General features: G+C 42.7%; 2 protein-coding genes across 4 annotated transcripts in view; both read right to left on the bottom strand.

Annotated features, from left to right (window-relative positions):
- Window positions 1-13900, bottom strand: part of CLCN4 (chloride voltage-gated channel 4) — a 42368-nt gene extending 28468 nt beyond the window's left edge. Inside the window, exons 1-3 of the mRNA XM_064708644.1 lie at window positions 13813-13900; window positions 2608-2759; window positions 2154-2253 (exon numbers count right to left, since the gene is read on the bottom strand). Of these exons, the coding sequence (XP_064564714.1) occupies window positions 2154-2253; window positions 2608-2751 (244 nt within the window). The 5' untranslated portion in view covers window positions 2752-2759; window positions 13813-13900. The remainder of the gene's footprint in view (window positions 1-2153; window positions 2254-2607; window positions 2760-13812) is intronic.
- Window positions 13901-17137: 3237 nt separating this feature from the next.
- Window positions 17138-19886, bottom strand: part of WWC3 (WWC family member 3) — a 98769-nt gene continuing 96020 nt past the window's right edge. For all 3 annotated transcript variants that reach the window (XM_064708658.1, XM_064708676.1, XM_064708666.1), the window contains exon 23: window positions 17138-19625. In XM_064708658.1, coding sequence (XP_064564728.1) covers window positions 19559-19625 — 67 coding nt within the window. In that variant the 3' untranslated portion in view covers window positions 17138-19558. The remainder of the gene's footprint in view (window positions 19626-19886) is intronic.

The following is a 19886-nucleotide window of genomic DNA, read 5'->3' on the forward strand; positions in this document are numbered from 1 at the left end:
CTCCTTCCTGCCTCCATCAGCAATATTTTGTTTGTTTATTGCTCTGTGGTGACTAGCACTGCTGAGCCCACAAATCAACTGAAAACTAATCTGGCCAAAATCCATTTTTTCTAGGAAGTCAGAACCAACAATCACTTGCCCAGTGCAGCTATACATGCACAGGGCAACAGGGCCCAGTGACAAATGCACTGGAGAACAAGGATTTCTCCTTTTGGCCTTGTTGGATTGTGTTGGCAGTAGAGGTGCAGCCTTTTAGGTGTTAAAAAATCTGAAAGATAAAGTTTACCAAATTGATGGGATTTAGGCTTCTAGATCAGCTAACTCCATTTAAACTCCTGGGCCTGGGTAAATGACCCAAGTGCTTTTGGAAACTTGTGGAAGCCCCTGGCAGCCTCTTCCCAAGAGTCCCACCTTGCTGTCCTCCATGGCCAGCACAGGGACAGCAGGGGCAGAATGCTCCATGGGACCCTGATGGCCTGGGCACTGCTGCTGCCACTTCTCCCTTTCTCTCCCACTCCCTGCCATACTTTCTGCTTGCCTCTGGTAATGCCTGGGCCCAGCTGCTCAAGGGTTCACCCAGGGTCCATCCAGACCCAGGCTGCTCCCCTTGGAGCAGGAGTAGCTTCTGCCTGATCAGCAGAGGAGGGGCCATGGAGGGGCCAGGCTGGTCCCTGCAATCCCATCTGATCATACAGATGCCACTTTCTTCTCTGAGCAGGCAATATTGTACAAAGAGAGGAAAACAACACAAAGTGCCTCTTGACTGCACCACCATCTCCTCCCTCCCCAAATCTGGTTAAGATACCTGACTAATTTGGTTTCACTCTCTGAGGTAAAACATGTTGGTCTGCACCCTTGCTGTTGGAAAGGCTGCAAAAGCTGCCAGATCTCAGCTGTAGCTGACCCTCACCCCCATCCCAGGCTGGGCATATCAGTGTTAGGGCTTATCAGAGGACAGTGACTCTGGCTTTTAACAGCCTTGAGGATTCAGCACCAGGTTTCATTGCAAATTAGAACTGAATAAAACCTTCTGGGATGTTTATACTAAAACGGGAATGTGTGCATGTTTACCACATTCTTTGTAAAAGGAGAGGACTACTAAGGTCACTAGAGCCCTCAAGAGCTTGCTCTAACTTTATTTTCAGGCAGAATTCTCCATTCCAGATGGGACCAAGCCTGGCCTTCAGGCAGGACTCAGCAGCCCTGGTAGTACACAGTCTATCAGACTCTCTTCCCATCTCACCCTCCCAACCAAGTTTTTGTGGAAACAATTACAAGTCTATGAAATTATATAATTTGCCAAACACGTCACTTCAGAAATGTTTTCTCAAGAACTTTACCAGTGCTTCTGAAGCTCCTTAACAACTGTAAAGAACATAGTAACTTGACAGATGCTGAGCAGGAAATTCCCATCACCCCTTGGAAACTGGGAAACTTGACATGGTGCTTTCACCAAGCAGCATGACACAGGAGCACCCTGACATCACTGAAAAAGCACAAAAAATGGCAGCTGTCTGAGCTGGGTCAGAGAAGTGCAGCTTTCCAGGCAGGAAGATGTGCTAAACTGAGGAGAAGACAGGAACAATTGAGGAAGTTAATGAATTTGCCATGTGAGTTTGAGCAGGCTGCTGAATATGTAATGTCTGTCTGGCCTGGAAGCAGATCTGAAACCAAGTCTGAATCTGTATTTTGCCTCCATGCATACATAAAGAAGATAACCCAGAGGAAACAGCAGTTCATAAAGCCCCCTTTTGAGTGTCTACAACCAATATTTTCCCCACATCATATTTTTGACTTGTAGAATTAAAGTGATGACAAGGAAAAAAAATCCTAAAAATAAAACTTACTTCTGCAAAGCAAAGATTCAGAAAGTCAAAGCAGCCCATTGACTATGAAGCACTCAAATGCAGATTTCCCAAAGCAATAGAAAAATCCCTCAGCTGGTGAAAACATTTTTTCTAGGTCAGCACTCAAAAGGAGACTTTGCAAGTGGGTATTTTTATTTAGAATCATAACTGCATGAATGCAAGTTGTCTTTTTAGCTTAAAAACAAAAAATCAATGGAGAGACAATGAAGTACAAAGAGAAGCAGATGGTGGTGCAGCAGCTGGAGTGAGATGCTTCAGGCACAGCTGTAGCACTAACATACATACCTGCCAGCAGTCCTATGAGAAGCATGACAACCCATCCTGACCATGCATCCAGCAAACTCTTGATGAACTCCCATATGGATTCTTTACTTTTGCTTGTAATCTGAAATTAAACACACATATAGATGTGTTGCTGATTCAGGTTGACAGTTTTAGAGTACAAAGTTTAAAATAATTAAACTCCTAGATGGTGCATAACATTTTTCCATTCCCTACTTCCTTCAGTCCTAATAATTTATTCAGAGATGCTCAGCTGCAGAGATACTTACAAACTCAGGACATCCCAAGTCCATATATTTAAAAAATTTAAAATTCTCCTCAACTCATCCCACATCTATATGTTTAGAAGTTCTCTTCCAAGAAGGTAGGAAGCAGTAACTTTGGAAAACCACTGTTTTTGTCACTGCCAGGTTGGCTGTGACCCAGGGGTGTGACACATCAGAGCTGGCACGGGTACCTTGCGGTGGCGATCTGTGTCACGCGATTTCTCCCGCAGCCAGTCGATGGTATGGAAATCCTCATAAGTTCCAACATCAGGGAAAGGCTCATCCAGAAAATCCATCAGGTTGCCTGAACCATTCATGTCTCCTGCATTGACCATATTAGGATCTGTGTGCAGAGGAAAAATAAGTTTGTCAATAAATTCAAGCAGCTTTGTCAGGCATTTCAGAACCAAGTTTTCAGCATGAGCAGTAGTCCTGGGGGGCACACACAAACTCTTCATATTTGCTTTTAAGAAAGCAGGGGGAGAAATATCCACCACATATCTTACTAAAGCACAAAAGGAAATAAAAGATACCTGTCCCCAAACTAAAACAAACAGAAGAGGCATTTGATGGGAACTTGGATGAGGGCACTTAGAGGTATGAGAACTTCTATTCCAGCAAGGTGGTCTGGTCAGGGACATTGGAACAAGATGGGCAATGGAGGAGAAACCAGAATCAAAATATACAAGAGACACAAACCTGACAGAGCAAACACGCAGAACATGAGCAGAAGCAAAGCTCACCACTCACACTAATTGGAGAGCTACTCTGTGTGTGGGATACAGGCTCAGCTGCTGGCTCAATCTGCACATGACAAAGTGGCAGCCAGGTCCAGGAGGGCTCCAGCAGCTGGGCAGGGGTCCTGGGCTGGGACTGGAGGAGGCAGCTGTGCACTTCTACATCACTTACAAAGTGTTGTTCTAAAGATTGTTGATCCCACCCATCCTAAAAGAGATGCCTGGGAAATGGGATTTTGCAGAGAATATCTCGGGTTTGTAATCTGAAATGGTATATCTAAAAAATCTGTTATCATGGAGTTACAAGGGAAAAAACACAAACCCACATAAGAACGGGGACATACACAGACTTTAGGGGTTGTACAGAATCTGCAGAGCCTGTAGCTCCTTGACTGACACAAGGTAACTTTTGCTGATCACTGATGAGGCCAGCACAGCACAGCACCAATGACTGCTGCCCAGTTCATTCCACCAGGTATAGAAATGGGAACTTCACAAGAATTTGAATCTTTGAAACTGTGAATAAATTTCCTAACTCTGTAATTGGAACAGGCAAAAATGTAGCAGATAAGCTTTTAGTGCACTGTCCATAAACCCTGACACTCTGCTCAGCCGTCTTTACGTGGTGTCTTTTTTCTTCCCCTCTCCCCATTTTCATCTGTTTTACTTGAAACCTTACTGTGTAATTTTTTTGCCTTGGTGGGGACTTCGGCAATGTAATAAGTATGAATACTCAGCTGTGTCAGGCTCTGCTCTCCACTGTGTATGGTTTTTGGGTGACACAGACAATGTGCTGAACACAAGCAGCTGAGAAAAGCATTATTTTACAGGCAACCAGCAGGTCACCATTATACCATTAAGAGAAGCCCTTTCAAATGCAGAAATCAAATAATCTCCAAGCACCACGGCGGCGTGTTTGTCTGAAAGGGAATCAAGCAAGTGAATCACAGCCTGGGGAAGGAAACTCAATGCAGAGCAGGTGTCCCTTGCAGTGCTGCAGAGCACAAATAAACTGCCACAAAGTTGGGATGATTTAAAAAGCACAAGTTAAGAAGAGCAGCAATGGAGAGCAGTGATCCTTCGCCAAGCAGGTGAGAGCACGATCCCACGGTGGCTGAGTGAAACGGGAATCTGAATGTGGGATGGTTGCCTGACTACAGGAGCTGGAGCTGCAGGGGGATGCTGGGCTCAGTGTCTCCCACCAGGACTGGGAAGGGAAGCTGAAATGAGGCGAAAGGATTAGACCCTGCTATTACTTTGTAACATTGTGATACTTTGCAGATCATTTGCTTCACCCAATTCTTCCTGTTATAGATGGATGAGATGATTGGCTCTCGCAATTAAAAGATAACTATTGTGTGAATATTAGGAAAAGCTTTAGTGCTGTATAGTTCTGTTATTGAAGTTTAGATGTCCTCTGTTCTCCCTGCAGTTCCCTTTCCCCCTGTATTGTTGCCATCAGACAGCCTGGGCTGTCTGCACAGGTACAAAGAAGCTGCACAGGTGTCCCTGGCATGGGGCAGCTGGGAATGGAAAAGCTTGGTGCTTAGGGGGTGCAGCATGGCAACACCTGATCTCCAATCCAGTGACAAGAAAGCAGTTTCTACTGATAAATGGCCAAGAAGAGCTGACTGACAGACTTTGGGAGGGGCCAGGGCTGGCTGATGCAACCCCAGGGGTATAAAAGCCTGAGCATCCACCTTAAGGACGAACCAGATGCATGGTGTGCATGAGAGGCAGTTCCCAGTGCTGCAACTTTTTCCTTATGTAGTCCTTTTGTTGTATTTTTGTTAAGGTTTAATAAACCTTTTTAGACTTTCCAAGTGAGCAGTTTTTTCTCACATTCCCGCAGAGCAAAGAAGGACCTGTAAAGAACGTGCAGCTCAGACTGTCTGCCTGCACAAGGCAGCACCCTCTGCTAAATAAACAAACTCCTGGAAACTGAAAGCATTGGCAAGTTTTCCTTCATACCACAAGAAAATTACCCACCATGCTAGTTATATCATGTAAAAAATAGCTTTTTAAGTATGCTGTCAATGCCCAGCACATGACAGTACTGTGATGGATAATACCAGGCCAGGCCACAAGTATGTAGGATAATTACAATCTCAGTCTGAATCTATCCCAAAAATACGTGCTACACAACATGTCCAAGGAGAGGAAAAATGTGCTAGAGACCACAGGGCCATGGAAGACTAAGAAAACAAACTTTGAACTCAAGGTGCCGTACCAGTACCTGGGAATTGCAGTGAACTGGATGACTGCCAGCCTGAAAGTTCACTTCAGGTACAATGCTTTTGAAAGCAGAGATGTGATATCAGATAATGCAAAACAAATTTTAGTAAATAAAACCTAGCTACAGCACTTTCAAACTGAGTACTAGAGTTTCCATCTTATATCCTATCACTAAGCACTAGAAGTATCCCTTTCCTTGTCTTTATTTTGCATTTATTTCTCTCACTTTACTTTGGCATCTGTAATAATTTTCAAGGTTTATTTCAGGATGAGCTAACTTGGCCTCCGAGTGAAGTTTGCAGAGATGCTTTCAGTTCTGTCAGCAGAACTGGAGCCTTCCCCCAATCAACCAGGTACAGATATTTTAATACACATAAATTAGATATTTTAATACACATAAATTAAGGGCAAACTAACCTCATCTAAACATGAATTATAGCCAGGGGTACTGCAGCAATACACCCCAATGGTGGCAAAAGCATGAACAGCCATGGTGCTGGTTGTCTCATCTAGCATGAGAAATCTGCACTACACCCAGGACACTAAAACCTAGACTCCTTTCACAGCTGATGACAGGAAATTAACTATTTACATTAGAATGAAAGAGATTACTTCCCAGAAGGGATAATTTCTGTTTATTGATCAGAAAGAGACGTCAAAGGTAGACATCTTCTAATCTGGTCTAATAAACACAACACTACCAGTTCAAAAGAAAGCATTGCAATACATGCAGAATTAGTTACTAATGCAGCTCCTCAGACCTGAGCATCTAAGAGATTTGGATGCTCTGACAGAGCTTATTGTATACAATGAAAGGTGTTGAGTTTTTCTGAGGAATTGTCTAACGTCTCTATTTTGTCCCTTTGCTGTTCCATGACTTAGACATCCTTGCTGTCCTTTCCACCACATTTGCAGATGCTGATGCAACATAATTTGTGCAAGGGCTGTTTCCTGCCTAGTCTTTTCCAAATAATTTCTGGCACTCTATCAGCTTTTCCTAAGGCAGACATCCAACACTAAGCAGTCTTCTGTGACTCCCTAAGAGACAGTGGCCAGTTTGGAGCCCATCGTTCTGTAATCTCTTAGGGACATTTTCCCCTTTATCCACTTTGAATTCCATCAGCCATTTTATTCCCTACAATAGAGTAGAGACCCTTAACAGGGAGCACTCATTTTTACTAACTAGCTTTCAATATCTACAACTGAACACATGTGTCAAGAGTCTGCTTTAATAATTGCAAACAGGTTCTTTCTAGAAACTGAACTAGATAACAAAGAAACCTGACTGAATCACATATCTCTGGAACTCACAGGGTTCTGATTAGCAGGCTTCCCTGGATTTAGACCCATTCCAGACTACTGTGATCCTGTAGATGTAGCAGTCCTGGCAGGGACTGAGTCAAAAATCAAAAAAGGCCACAGTGCTGGACTGACAATTGTGCCTCCTGATAGAGCCTTTCCCGTCGGCCACATAACCCTAAACATCTTCCAGAAATCTTGGGCCAGATCAATCTGATGGTCAGTCCCCAATCTCCCAGACAGCCATGTTTGGTGCACAGTGTTCTGAAGCCCGAATGAATTAGTTACCCTACAAATATCAGAGGAGCTGCATGAGAGCAAGCTGGAAGTAAGGGTCCAAATATCAGCCTGTGAAGCTTTACGACTGTGGGAAACCAGATCATTTTTGAACACATGAGGAAAGCAGAGATTCATGCAAACAAACTAGAAAAGCCAGGGTGCAAACACAGGGAGCTGCTGGACCAGAACAGAACAACAAGCACAGCTGGTACTACATAAACACAAGATCTCGTTACATTTACTCACTTTTGTTATTTTCTAAAGAACCAAAAGGTAGTAGTATTACTGTATTTAGGGTCACATTTTTTCTGCAAGACTCACAGTGAGTAAACTTGTCACTTGACTTGGATCAGTTTGGAGCTAAGTTTTAGAGAAGAGTGATAAATCACATTTACAGTGAAAATGCTGACAAACTCAGCTTTAGAGCACTGTTACAGCACGTGCAAATGTAAAGCCACAGCTAGAAGAGCCCTATCAGGGAACTGACATTCCAGGTAGTTTGCTGACTGACTGATCAGACATGAAATGTATCTGACATGGCAAGCACAGACCAAAACATCCCATGGTTCAAAGAGGCTGAAAAGTATCCTGATGGAAAACAACAAGCTGAACACTCATCAAAGGAAAACTCTTGGCCCTGACCTACTGCTCCTAGACATCCTAGTTCCATGCTATGTTCTCCTCATCCTGTTTTCTGTTTTAATTGGATACATTGCACTGAGGCAGGCAGTGCGATTTTTAATGCAATTCCAACAAGTTTCAAGTTACTTTCAACAGATCACAGTTACTGAATTACTTCAACACTTCAAATGTTTCTAGCAGACAAACATTCACCTACATGCTTTGCTGTTTTCCTTGAAGTGGGGGGTTGCTATGTGACACACGGCAGGATGCATAAGTGAACCTTGCAAGAGGCTGGGAGAAGAAAGCAAAAGCCTAAATGCCAATTGCAAGTTTCTCAATTCACATTTGGAGTGCCTTTTTCAGGGTGTCCAAAGCATCACCTGTTCCATCTCTAACAATGTATCATGTGTTAGCCAACAGGCCAAAGGAGATCACGGCATGCCTCAGGGCTTCTCTATGCTCTAGTACCAACACATCCACTGTGATAAAACAGAGGAGATCCCACTCCAGACACAAAGCTTTCCAATCATGACTCCATCAGAGCTGAGCCCACCACTCACCTGAATTGCTGGTCAGATGAGCTGTGTTCATGTGGCATGACATGACAGCAGTTACTGCAGAAAGGAAGGAGTGTGGGGGCTGTGAAAACCCCTGGGATTTATTTTCTGTAGTAGTCAGTAATGAGCAATGCAGTTTTATTGGCAATCCTCACACTGGCAATCCCTTTGCACAGGCAGGTGGGTTGCCCCTCTGTGCCCCTAACACCTGTATTGACTGTTGGTGCCCCAGCCTCACGGCCTTCATCTGCTCAAGGGATCTGTCAGGCAAAGGCACCTTGTCCTGAGAGCTGGGTGCTCTGCCAGCATCCATCCATCCCCATCCCAAGGAATTCAGACCCCGAATTCAGGGTCCCACAGGGCCTGAATCCAGGCAAACAGGCCAGTGCTGCCAGCAGAGTGAGCTGACTCACAGAACCAGGGAATGCTCAGGCTGGAAGGGCTCCGAAGGAGCCCCAAGAGGGTAAAGCTGAGGGAGAAAGTTCCTAGAGTTGAGCACAGCTACACCACAGGTCCCCAGCACCACATGGCCAGAGAAAATGGGCCTGGCAGCTGAGGAGGCAGCAAGCAAGATTATTAACAGGGTCACCATGAAAGACATGCATGAAAAGTACAGGGAGACAATTATGTCTTTTGGGGGAGGGGTCAGAGACTGAGGTCTGCTTAGCCTGGAAGAGACCAAGGAAGGCCAAGGTCGTGTGGATGTAACTCCCCTTCCACCACCTGCCATGTAGAAGATGATTTAGAAATGGCAATGTGTGATAGAGGAGACAGGTAAACAGCTATTAAACATTCTTCTCAACAAGAAGTAATACGCTGTTGGGTGGTGATTTTACAAGGAAAAATTCTTCAGCAAAAGCAAGCAAGCTGAATCCCCAGCAAGTTAAATGGATGATTTTCTATAGGTTGAAAAATATTTACAGGCAATTTAAGATTATGCAATTTAGAAGCTTCAGACTGAACAAGCCAAACAAGTTATTGACCTTCTGTCTTAATGATGAAGTTTATAAAAAGGTGTTAAAATGGCCGTGAACCAGAGTAATCAAGTTCAGACTCCTGGAAAAAGCAGAAAATACTGAACCCACTTACAGCCCTTTTTTTGAAAAATAATATGGGGAAAAAAATCCCTATAAATTGAGAAAATACAGAGGAAAGACAAGATTTTTAAATTGGCAAATGCTTTTCCTACAATTCAAGGACTGATTGCACAGCCTCCAAATACAAGTAAATAGCTCTGGAAACCCTCAGTTTCTCACCACACTAGCACAGGCAGGCTGCAGTAGCAGAAACAGTACAGTAAAATATTGCAGTGTTTGATTGTATGGCCCCATCACCACATATTATGGAGTTTCCAGCTATGATAGTGTGGTCAAGTTAAATACAGTCACATCTTTGATGTGCAGATTTACCCTGAATAACCTCTATGGAAAAAATTACAAATCCACAGCAGAGCTCAGAAAACACAGGGCAGCAGATCACAGGGGAGAGGGCCTTGGAGAGAAGGGAAAGGCAGGGGGGAACATTTGGGATAAATGGCAGAAAACTGAGGCACTCCTCTCACCAAACCACAGCCTTCAGTACATGTGGTGACATGTACTCATGGGGTGACCCAGGGAACAGAGCAGGAGCACAGGCCAAGGGAGGCTCAGGGTGGCATGGATGGGAGCTGATACCCAGCCACCAGGGCTTCCCAGCCTTCCATCACAGCCAGACTCCCTCTGCTCCTTTTCTCCTCCATTCTCTTCCTCTGAGGGGTAAACCACATCCCAACATCCCTGCTCCTTCCCACGATGACTGTCCCTTTAGAAAACAATTTCTTTTGGTCTGAAATACCATGTGCCTGCTCCCCCTTTAAGTTTTCTTGGAAAGTCTGAGCAAAATTAGTTCAGCTGCTCAGTTATGTCAGAAAAAGGGGGAAAAAATCCCAGCTCTTTCCCTGCAAGCTCCAAATGAGTTTTTTGCCAAAACTGGCTCTATATAAAAAAATGTTAAACTCACATCTCTGTTTCCAGTGAGTCTTAAATGTCCCTCCAACAAATTTACTTGTTAGTGCAGATGTTGAGGCTGTGGAAAAAGCAGGAGGGAAGCATGACTGCCTCTGGAATATTCATCTGCAGTTTTGAAACTGAGCTGAAACATCTCTATTAAAGGATGCTCCTCTGCTAACAGCCCAGAAGTTTGGGCAGATGAGCCTCATGAACTGTATCAACCCCACACCCCCTTACTGCTTGAAGAAAACAAGATTTGATTAGGTAAAACACTGGAAGCCTTCAACTTCTGTGTAAGAAACTACATTTCAGGAGACAGGACACCCTGGAAACCAGTCCGAACAGTACAGGAGCATGGTTTCTATTCTTGGTTTCCCTCAAGTCCTCTTCTTCACAAAAAAGAGGGGGAGTTTCCCTTCTGAACCCATGGTTTTTACTGCCACAGAGCTCTAATCCACCTCTGAAGGGTCAGGGTTTTTTTCCTCCTCATGTCAGACACAGCTGAGCTTTGCAGCACCAGTGCTGCTCTTTGCCTCTTTGTTCAGAAAATTTTAAGATTAAGAGGAAAAACCAGGTTTGGAACTGCAAAAAGAAAATGTGAATGTGTTCAGAGACAGCAGAGTTGCACTGTCAGGAGGGAGATGCCCTGGTACACAGTTACTCCTAAACAGCTCTTTTCTGAAATGGGATGTTCAATGGCATTCAATGCATCTCTCACTGAAAACCTTTTTGAGCCTTCAGCTTGAAGTAAAACTGATAAACCCACATTGGGAAAGCCATTAATCTGTTATAGCATGTCACTTCTCATGATTTGGGCAGAGCCTATGAGTCATTTTCACACAGGAGGGTGATGTTTGCCTGCTCACAGGGCACTGGCTTTCACTGCTGCCTTTGATGCCAGTGGGCTGCACAGCTCCAGACAAGTTATTGCATCCCCTGAGAGGAAGCTTCTGCAAGATGGAGAGACCCTTTCCTTGGGGTGATGCTTAAGAGAAAAATGTTAAAAGTGTTTTAGGAACAGCAGCCTGGATGTAACCCTGCCAGAGCCCCTCTTTTGACATTAATAATCATGTGTGAATTTTTAGTTCTGCCAGGCTAGAGATGAAGTAAGCTGAAAAAAACCCAACACCTGGTGTGTATGTATGCACACACAAAAAAATGAATTAAGACACTTTCTCTACAATTTCTCACAAAGAGGAAAAATTAACACACACCCCACACCCCTGTTGGGTACCCTGAAAGCTGCAGTGTGGTGGCAAAACCAACCAGGGAAAGGACTGGGACCTCTGGGCACCACACCCCTTTTGAGGGTTGAGCACCATGCTGAGCCAGGAGCTGTTCAGGCCTGAGAGAGGCTGAACATGACACAACACCAACCTCCCAACACAAGCAAGGTGCCTCTGGACTGTGGAGGAGCCTGGGTGTTGGGAGCATTCCTTTTTCCCTGCTCTAGCACCTGGCTGCAGTCACAGTCCTGCTCACTTTGCCCTCCAGGTCAGCCAACAGCAGCTTCATGATGGAGCAGTTCCCAGTCCCAGGAGGTTACAGCTCTCCACAGGAGCCTGTTCTGTTCAGGCAGAGAGGAAGTTCTTTAACTCAGGGACAACACTCTCCATCTCCTCCTCCTCCTCTGGTCCCTGTTTAAAAGCGTCCAGCCACTGCCTTTGAAAAGGTACAAGGTGTGTAAGAGCCCCTGTGGGCACAGGGGCTGAGCACTCTTGCAGCCATGTGCTGGAGCCCTGGCATGGCATCCCAGTGCTGCCAGGGAGAGCCCTTCCAGCTGGGGATGACCCCTGGGTCCCCCTTTTATGCTAAGCAACTCTTACGGCACTTAAATCCTTAATTTCCAGGGCCTGCAGCACACATATCAGGCTGGTGCCCTTCTTCCTGCACAGATGTCTGACTCCAACTGAGGGACCAGGAGAATTCCTGCCTGGCACACATTTCCACAGGGCACTTCCATAGGATCCAGAGGAGGGGGGAACCCCTCACACCTGTAGAACCCTGCATGGCAGCCCTGCTGTGCTCCTTGCATGGGCAAAGAGCCCAGTCCCAGTGATGCTGGTGGGCCAGGGCACAGCTTGGCTCACAGCCAGGGCTGGAGAGAACTGAGCCAGCCCTGACTCCAGAGGGAACCAAGGAGAAGCCCAGCACTGCCACTGGCAGGATGCAATTTCCCCCCCCCCCGCCCCTATCACCTCATGCAGCAACAGGTTTGTATTTCTATCACTTTAGAGGCTCAGTCTTGAAAAGACAGGAGAGGTTCTTTTGGAGAAAAATAAAATTGAAATTTATTTTTCTTTTCAGTTTGGAACAACCATTGTATTTTTGTATTTCAATAACTCATTATCTACTTATCCCTCCCACAACACCTTATTTTCTGATCCTGACACAACTGCCTGATCCCTGGAACCCAGAATTCTGCCCTCCCTAGGATGTACAACCTACTTCAGCACAGGAGATCCAGGATATCCCCCCCTTAATGTATAGGGGAGCATACAGAGATTCTAGGCATGCCAAATTTTCACATTTTTCCAATAGTGGGAACAAATTATTTGAATAAAGAACAGGATTTGGAAGAATAAAAAAAAAAAAACATCCTGTAGACCAGGAGTAAAAAGTCACCTGACTCTCTGCCTGATGAAGCTGCAGCTTAGTCATCCTCGGTTCTCTGGCAAGGCACAGAATTATCTATCACAATTGTTTAAAAAAGACATAATTTTCTTTTCTGACCAGTATTAGCTCAAAATTAATTTAGTTTTCACACTGTAACATTTGCATTAGAATTAAGCTTTTAAAAAATTAAAAATTTTAAACCATTAAAATATATTTTTAAAAGCTATACAGAAAAAAGCCCCACAGGGGAGTCACCATTTTTTTTCCTTTACAGATACATATATTCATGTATTTGTACAGAGCACATAATTAAACATCCACACCAGGAGAATAATTAAACATCCACATCTGGACTTTGCTTCCACAAATATTAAGTCCAAAAGCACAATTTGCCTGTGATTTTTCGGCCTTTTGGTGATCAGCATTTTGCAAAGGAGCAAAAAATCCGTTTGTTGTCTCCTACATTCTTTATGGAAAAGGTTTTTTCACATTTATATAGGACAAGGAAAAACTGACCTTTTATTACAGCAAATTATGCAGGAAACCTGTCATACTAGGTGCTTCGAAACCACATCAGCAAAAATTAACAATAAAGGAAAAGCCTCTTTTCCCACATACACCTCTTAACCCCTCAAGCAAGTTAATCCTCATTCCTTTATAAGCTTAGACACAACAGCAACTTCCTTTAAGCATCCAGGGGAAAAAAGGCAGGGGATGCAAGCAAAACACTATTGCTGCTCTCTTTGCACGACTGAATGGTGATGGCTGCTCACGTAAATGCAGAATTCCGCAGACACCCGAAGGAGCCATCGGAAAGCACAGGGAACAAAGGGCCTCCTTTAGCTATAAAGCTCCATCTGGCAGCATTTCCACGGGAGATGCCAGCCGGGAGACCAGCACAGAGCCAGCAGGCAGCCTGTGCACCTGCAAACCCTCCGCTCGCAGAGGAAATGTGCCGCTTCGTTTTCCAGCAGAAACTGCCCGACGGAGCTGGGGCTCTACGACTGCGGCACAAGAGCAACTGGTAAATTATTTTTTTTCCGAAGAATTATGTTGCTTACCTGCAATGCAACATCATTTAGGCCAATCGCAATGATTTTAATAGCATCCTTGCCTGGGCGGTATGGCTGCAGCAGCAGTGATGTCATGGGGAGGAAGCAGTAACAATCATGTGACTGCATCCTCCGTCTATAGGATATCGGATCGGGCGCACGCAGCAGCTGCAATCCTGCGGGATTAAAGCGCAAGCCTCTTTACCTTGCCTGCCTGCTCCTCACACTGCAACACTGCCTAACCTCGGCTGATCAGTCCTTCTGTGCGTTCTTTATGCAACAGCACAACATTCAGGTTTTTCACGAGGTAAAAGCATAGGAAGTGTGCTGTGTGCATGCCAGCAAGTGTTCCTGGTGACTCGGCAGGCCAGGTGGCTGCTCTGTGAAATACGTGCTCACAGCAGCTTGGAAATGAGGCGAACTGCAATTTCACCATCCCTTGTGTTTTTCTAGCACTGCATTTCAAGCTTATCCAAATTGACTTCCCTCCATCTTCTGTGTCAAATTCACGCTTTGCAGGCCTCCCTCAAAGGTTTCATCCTTGTTACCTTCACTTCTTAATAGTTCCCATCATCCATCCATCCATCCATCCATCCATCCATCCATCCATCCATCCATCCATCCATCCATCCATCCATCCATTTCTGCCTTTTCTTCAATGCGACTGTCACTGCTTGAAAGATCCTCTCCTATATGCCAGGCTACTTTTCCTTTCCAAAACATCTGCTTAAGCTTTCCCAAATATTGAAAACCTAGAACTTCCTAAAATACTTTTTTGAAAAGGCAATTAGCCTTTCACATTTTGGCTGTGTATAAGCATTTCAACTGTAATCTTGGGGTTTTTCTTTTTGGGGTTTTTTGGTTGTTGGTGGTGGTTTTGGGGTGTTTTGTGTTTTTTGAGGGGCAAGGGGAGTGTTTAAGAATTTTATCATACTCAGTAATTTATTTGATTTCTACAGGGAGGTAAGAATTGCCAAAGTTCTGACTGCACAGATTTTGCACAAGCCACTAGGGCTGTATTCTGCAAGGCAGAGGTTCTTTCCAAAGATCCTGTACATGTTTGTACATGTGCAGCGTGTTCTACTTCAGGACATTCCCCTTACTGCTCATCTTTCCATATCTGAATATTGTGCGGACTGGTTTTACCCCTACGGGTAACCAGGCAGGGGCTTTGTATTTCCAAGCAGATGCAACAGCTGAATAGAAGGAGGTCTTGCACAAGCACCCATGAAAATACCCACAGGTGACTGAAGGCACATAAGTGACTTTCACTCACTTCAAAGTCAAAGGAAGTCAGTTCTGGAAGACCTTTTTGTCCCAGTGTGATTGAGCAGTAATTTATGGATGTGCCAGGTATTTCTGATAGGAACTCCCCATGCAAAGCCGCACACTGGATTTTACTGAGAAATTTGAACACTTAGCTTGTTTCACCTGAAGTTCCCACACATTTCTGGAGCAAGAATCTTGCCTTTAGAGAAGAAGTTTGATTCCGCTCCTCACACACAGCACTGCAGATCATAATCCTCTACCACTCATAGATCAGTAACAGCCCCAGGCCTTCATAACCATGTCAGTGCAATGTGGAAAAGTTACACAAGTGCCAGCTTCCTGCCAGCATCTAGTCTTTGTGTCCATTAAAATTAGTCTTAATAGGTCAATTGAATTTGTGAAGGAAGCTAAACACTGAGCACTTGATTTATTTGCTTGATAATGCAACTGTAATTTCCTTCAATCGGTTTATGAGAGGAAAATATGGAAAACAGGAAGCAGGAAGTAGCATTTACTTGGTGAAATATCTACACCTGGGAACTTCCATGCCAAAGACACACACTTGAACACAAACACTTTGCCCTAGACACAGAATAGTAATTTTGTGTGCTTAAAAAGTGAGAGTGTTAGGGTCTCAATCCTACATTTTTTTCCGGACTGACTTTCCTAAATTAATTTCCTGGTTTTATCTTGTCTGTTACCAACAGGCCTCATTAAATCTCCTACTGCAAGTACATTTTTAGTTGGATGGTCAAACTGCAGACAAACTAAAGGGACAGAATACCTGATTCTCTATTGAAAATACAATAGATATCTATGCTCAAATATTAGAGATTTTCAGAAATTATAAGGAACCAGAACCATCTCCTAAGAAGCTCCAGAATCCAAGAATATTGAGATTTTCCAAGGGCAAGCAAATTATTTAACTGACATTTACAGATTCCAAAACCAAATTAACTTTACTCCTTGGTATTTTCTTCCAATGCTACTCAATCGAGTGATCTTAAGAGAAAAAAATACATTCTTCACATGATGTTTTAGACAAGGCTATTCTTGCTTTTGTTAGCCTGCAGTTTCTCAAGTCTCTCTGCAAATGCTTCTTCCTCTCAGAGATGTACAACATTATAGTCATAAAGGAAGTTGGAGCCAAAACAAGCTGTGATGGGCCCTCTTCTCTGAAAAGCAGAAGACGCAGCTCATCTAACTCATTTAAAAAATATTCTTTATATACTGCACTTACCTTTAAGTCCTGCAAAGTGCTTAAAAGAACTGCAGCAAGAAATACAAAGAAGATTCCATGCTTACAAGAGAGAGCCCAACCCGACGTACCCATGACAGCCTCTGCTGCTGCTCCCGGCGGCAGCGGGACGGGGACGGTCGCTGTTCCAATGCCTATTTCTGGCACACTGTTTAAAAATAACCTAAACTCTGTCATACCCCTGATGCCTTGCAAACACTGCAGAGACAGGAGTCACATGTCCTTGCTGTGATTTTGCCTGTGCTCCTGCAGCTTAAGGTTGCAAAGGGAAACTGAGAAATGGCCCTTCTGTAATTATGCAGATTTAATATTTCCTTTGTGAAAGCAGCAGTAAGTGTCAGCCTAAAAAGAAAAGTCAGCCAGTATTCTTCTGAGTGGTTTCCACCTTGGAATTAGTCATAAGCAAGATATTAATTAAGAACTAATAATGTCAACTTGCTTTCCTTACTAATTTAGAAAGTGCAAATGTTTGTTATGAAAAAGGGCAATTCAATGTGTTTTAAGTGGAGCTACCCAAGAATTCTGGGAACATTCAGCTATGAATTTCTGATACAGCTGTCAACTTATCATGAGTGATAAGCACATGGAAGAACATATATGCCCTTCCTTACACTCTGTATCTCTTTCAGGTCTTTAGTAACCCCTCTAGATCTTCAGCTTCCCAGATTTTCTCTCTTACCTTTATTTGAAAACTCATTACATTAACCTAAATTAGTGTTATTCAAAATTCAATTTTTTTTATTAAATCATCAGAAATGTGGCAAATATAAAAGATTCAAGAAATATCTTTGACATACAAGAAAACCCTTTTTCTGTTTATGCCAAATTATTTTATTTTATAGAAGAAATACTTTCAAATAATACAAAAATGACACAATCATACAGAACTGTGACAAAAACAAGAGAGATGAATACTGAATATGATAACTCATTACCACATCAAGACAGAACTCATTATAGCAGTCAGAATCACAGACCCACAAGATACACCGACGACATCTCACAGCAGTCACAATTTAAAAACCCCCTGACAGAGAGACCACTGGACACTGCCCTTGGTTATAATCTAGGGTGGAAACCAGGTCCCTCCCCCACTCCCTGCTCAAAGCAGGCCTAATGTGACAAGGATGCTCTGGGCTATATCCAGTGAAGTCCTCATCCACCCTATGGACAGAGTGTTCCACCTCTCTGCACAACCCCTTCCAGTACCTGACCAGCCTCACAGGAACATGGTGTTGTCTGTTCTTAATACACAGCAAGCACTTCTGGTGTCACTGCATGGTAACTTTGGATAGACACTACTGTGTGACAGCCTCCCCTGGAAATGAGAAACAAAATTCTGACTAACTGGTCTTTTAAAGTAATGAGCACTGAAAAGCTTGCTGGCCCTAGACTTTTACCCAAACACTACAAATTTCTCACATGATTTGGTTTTTATCTGCATAGTTTCTGAGTAAGTCTAGTTCTGCCCAAGGAACCCAATATCATCCACCAAAACTTACAGGCAAAACAGGATGAATAGCACGATAAATGCTAAATATACTTCAATTTCATATAAATTGCTATATGATTGTAACACTTGATGCCTGTAATGACTATAGGCCGTATTAGGAAACAGGAAATACTACCTTAAATGTTTGTGTTTATTAACATTTATGCTTACAATCTTTTTTCCCCATTACTTTTTGCCTCAGTGTGGATAAGTAAAAGTAATTCAATTTCTCTTCCAGGTTTTCCTGTCTTTGACAAGGTAACAGAGTCTTAAGTTACTGAAATTCACAAAGAAAACTTACTTAAAGAATATTTGAAAATATTCTGATAGGTTTGTTTGTTTTTTGGCCCTTGTTCTTATTTCCTGACATAGAAAAATCTGGAACCAATTTGAACTTAATTAAGAGACAATATGATCTTCCTTTGGGGATATTCCAGTAATTTGCAAAGTCAGTCTTGTGTTGGGCACCTCTCTTTGCAGGTAATGTATAATTAGGAAAATATGAGAAACTCTATTATAGTAGCTTAGTAAAGAAGTATTTTTACACACTTTCAGGATGCAAGGACACAAAACTGGCATTCTCGGGAATTTAGGGTGACAGTCTTTCATTAAAATGGATGGTTACAAATAAAATTATTTCTTACTAGATTTTAGCTTGTCCAACTAGCAACCAAGTGAGCTGCACCTTCCAGCATTATACACCTTCCTCCTGGAAAGTGTCATTGTTCAACAGAACTTGCTTGCGGTAACCACAAAGCACATCCTTTAGGATGAACATGTGTTTAAACACCTTTACTTAAAGCAGCTGCTTTCTGAAATCAGAATATATGTGCTTTCCTGAATCAGATGAGAATCTGTAGAACTGTAGAAATTACTGTAATAGTCCATTAGCAGGCTTTCCACACAGCTAGCTCAAGCTGCTCCTTAAATTCCCTTTTCATTAAACAGCAACACAAAGACCTGTCACCCTTTTCCTTCCCCCGTTTAGACTGAGGATCTAGTTAAGAATATAAAGATACTTTAGACACAACAGAAATGAAAACAATCTATTAGTGCACAGTAAGAACATGCAAATGAATTCTGCAACGTTTAGCATCACTTCTAATTAGTGTTAAACACATTGCAGGTGATAATATTTTGCTATAACACAGACAGTGCTAAAGAATACAATGTACATAATAAGCTACAGATAATAAAGCTGAAAAAGTGACAATTTTAGAACATAGTATTTTCATTTCAGGTATCAGAAACAAAACCAGCTCAATGGTTCCATTCTACTGTATGACAAATACTGAGGAACAAAATTTCAGTCTTAAAATACATCTTAAAGTAGGTATTTTCCTTCAAGGAAAAAAGGCACTATAAATAAATTACACTACAGTGAATTTGCCTGAACTCACTTTGTTTCTGTCTTCCAGCCTTTAAGTCAAATAAAACAGCATAAAAACTGTACACGCTCTTAACAGGATAGTCGATCTTTTATAAAATAAGTTGTCTTCAGAGATGTCAGTTTCACAACAAGGAAAAACCAAGCCTTGTTGCAGTCGCTATTATAAAATATATATGTATATATATTTATATATATGTTTTTGTTTATGTTTAATTTTTTTAACTTTTTTATTTTTTACAAAACGTGTATATTAGCTTTTGCACATTTTTTTTTAAAGAAACTTGTCTAATCTAAGAACTTCATTAAAATAAAAGCGATAAATACTTCATGTTTACAATGCAACATGTCATACATCATCAGCTGGCAGAGGAGGTATGTTAATCCTTGGTCTTGTAAAAAAAGCTATCTTCTCTCTGTGATCAAAACAAGAGAAAAAAGAAGTAAATAAAATTATGCCTACATTCCCCCTTCTCCACACAAGAACATGGTTTCTTTACCCTGGTTAATGGTTAGTGTTTATTATTTGTGTATTGAACTGGCCTTTTATTTGAGTATAACAAACTTCCAAAAACTACTAAACCTCACTATATACTTCTGGCAACATTCCATTGAAGACAATTACTATTTTTAAAAACCTGGGTGAAAGCTTTATACAACTCACTGAACTTCAGTCA

This window comes from Zonotrichia leucophrys, chromosome 1 (genome assembly GCF_028769735.1).
Source record: "Zonotrichia leucophrys gambelii isolate GWCS_2022_RI chromosome 1, RI_Zleu_2.0, whole genome shotgun sequence".
Lineage (NCBI taxonomy): Eukaryota > Metazoa > Chordata > Aves > Passeriformes > Passerellidae > Zonotrichia > Zonotrichia leucophrys.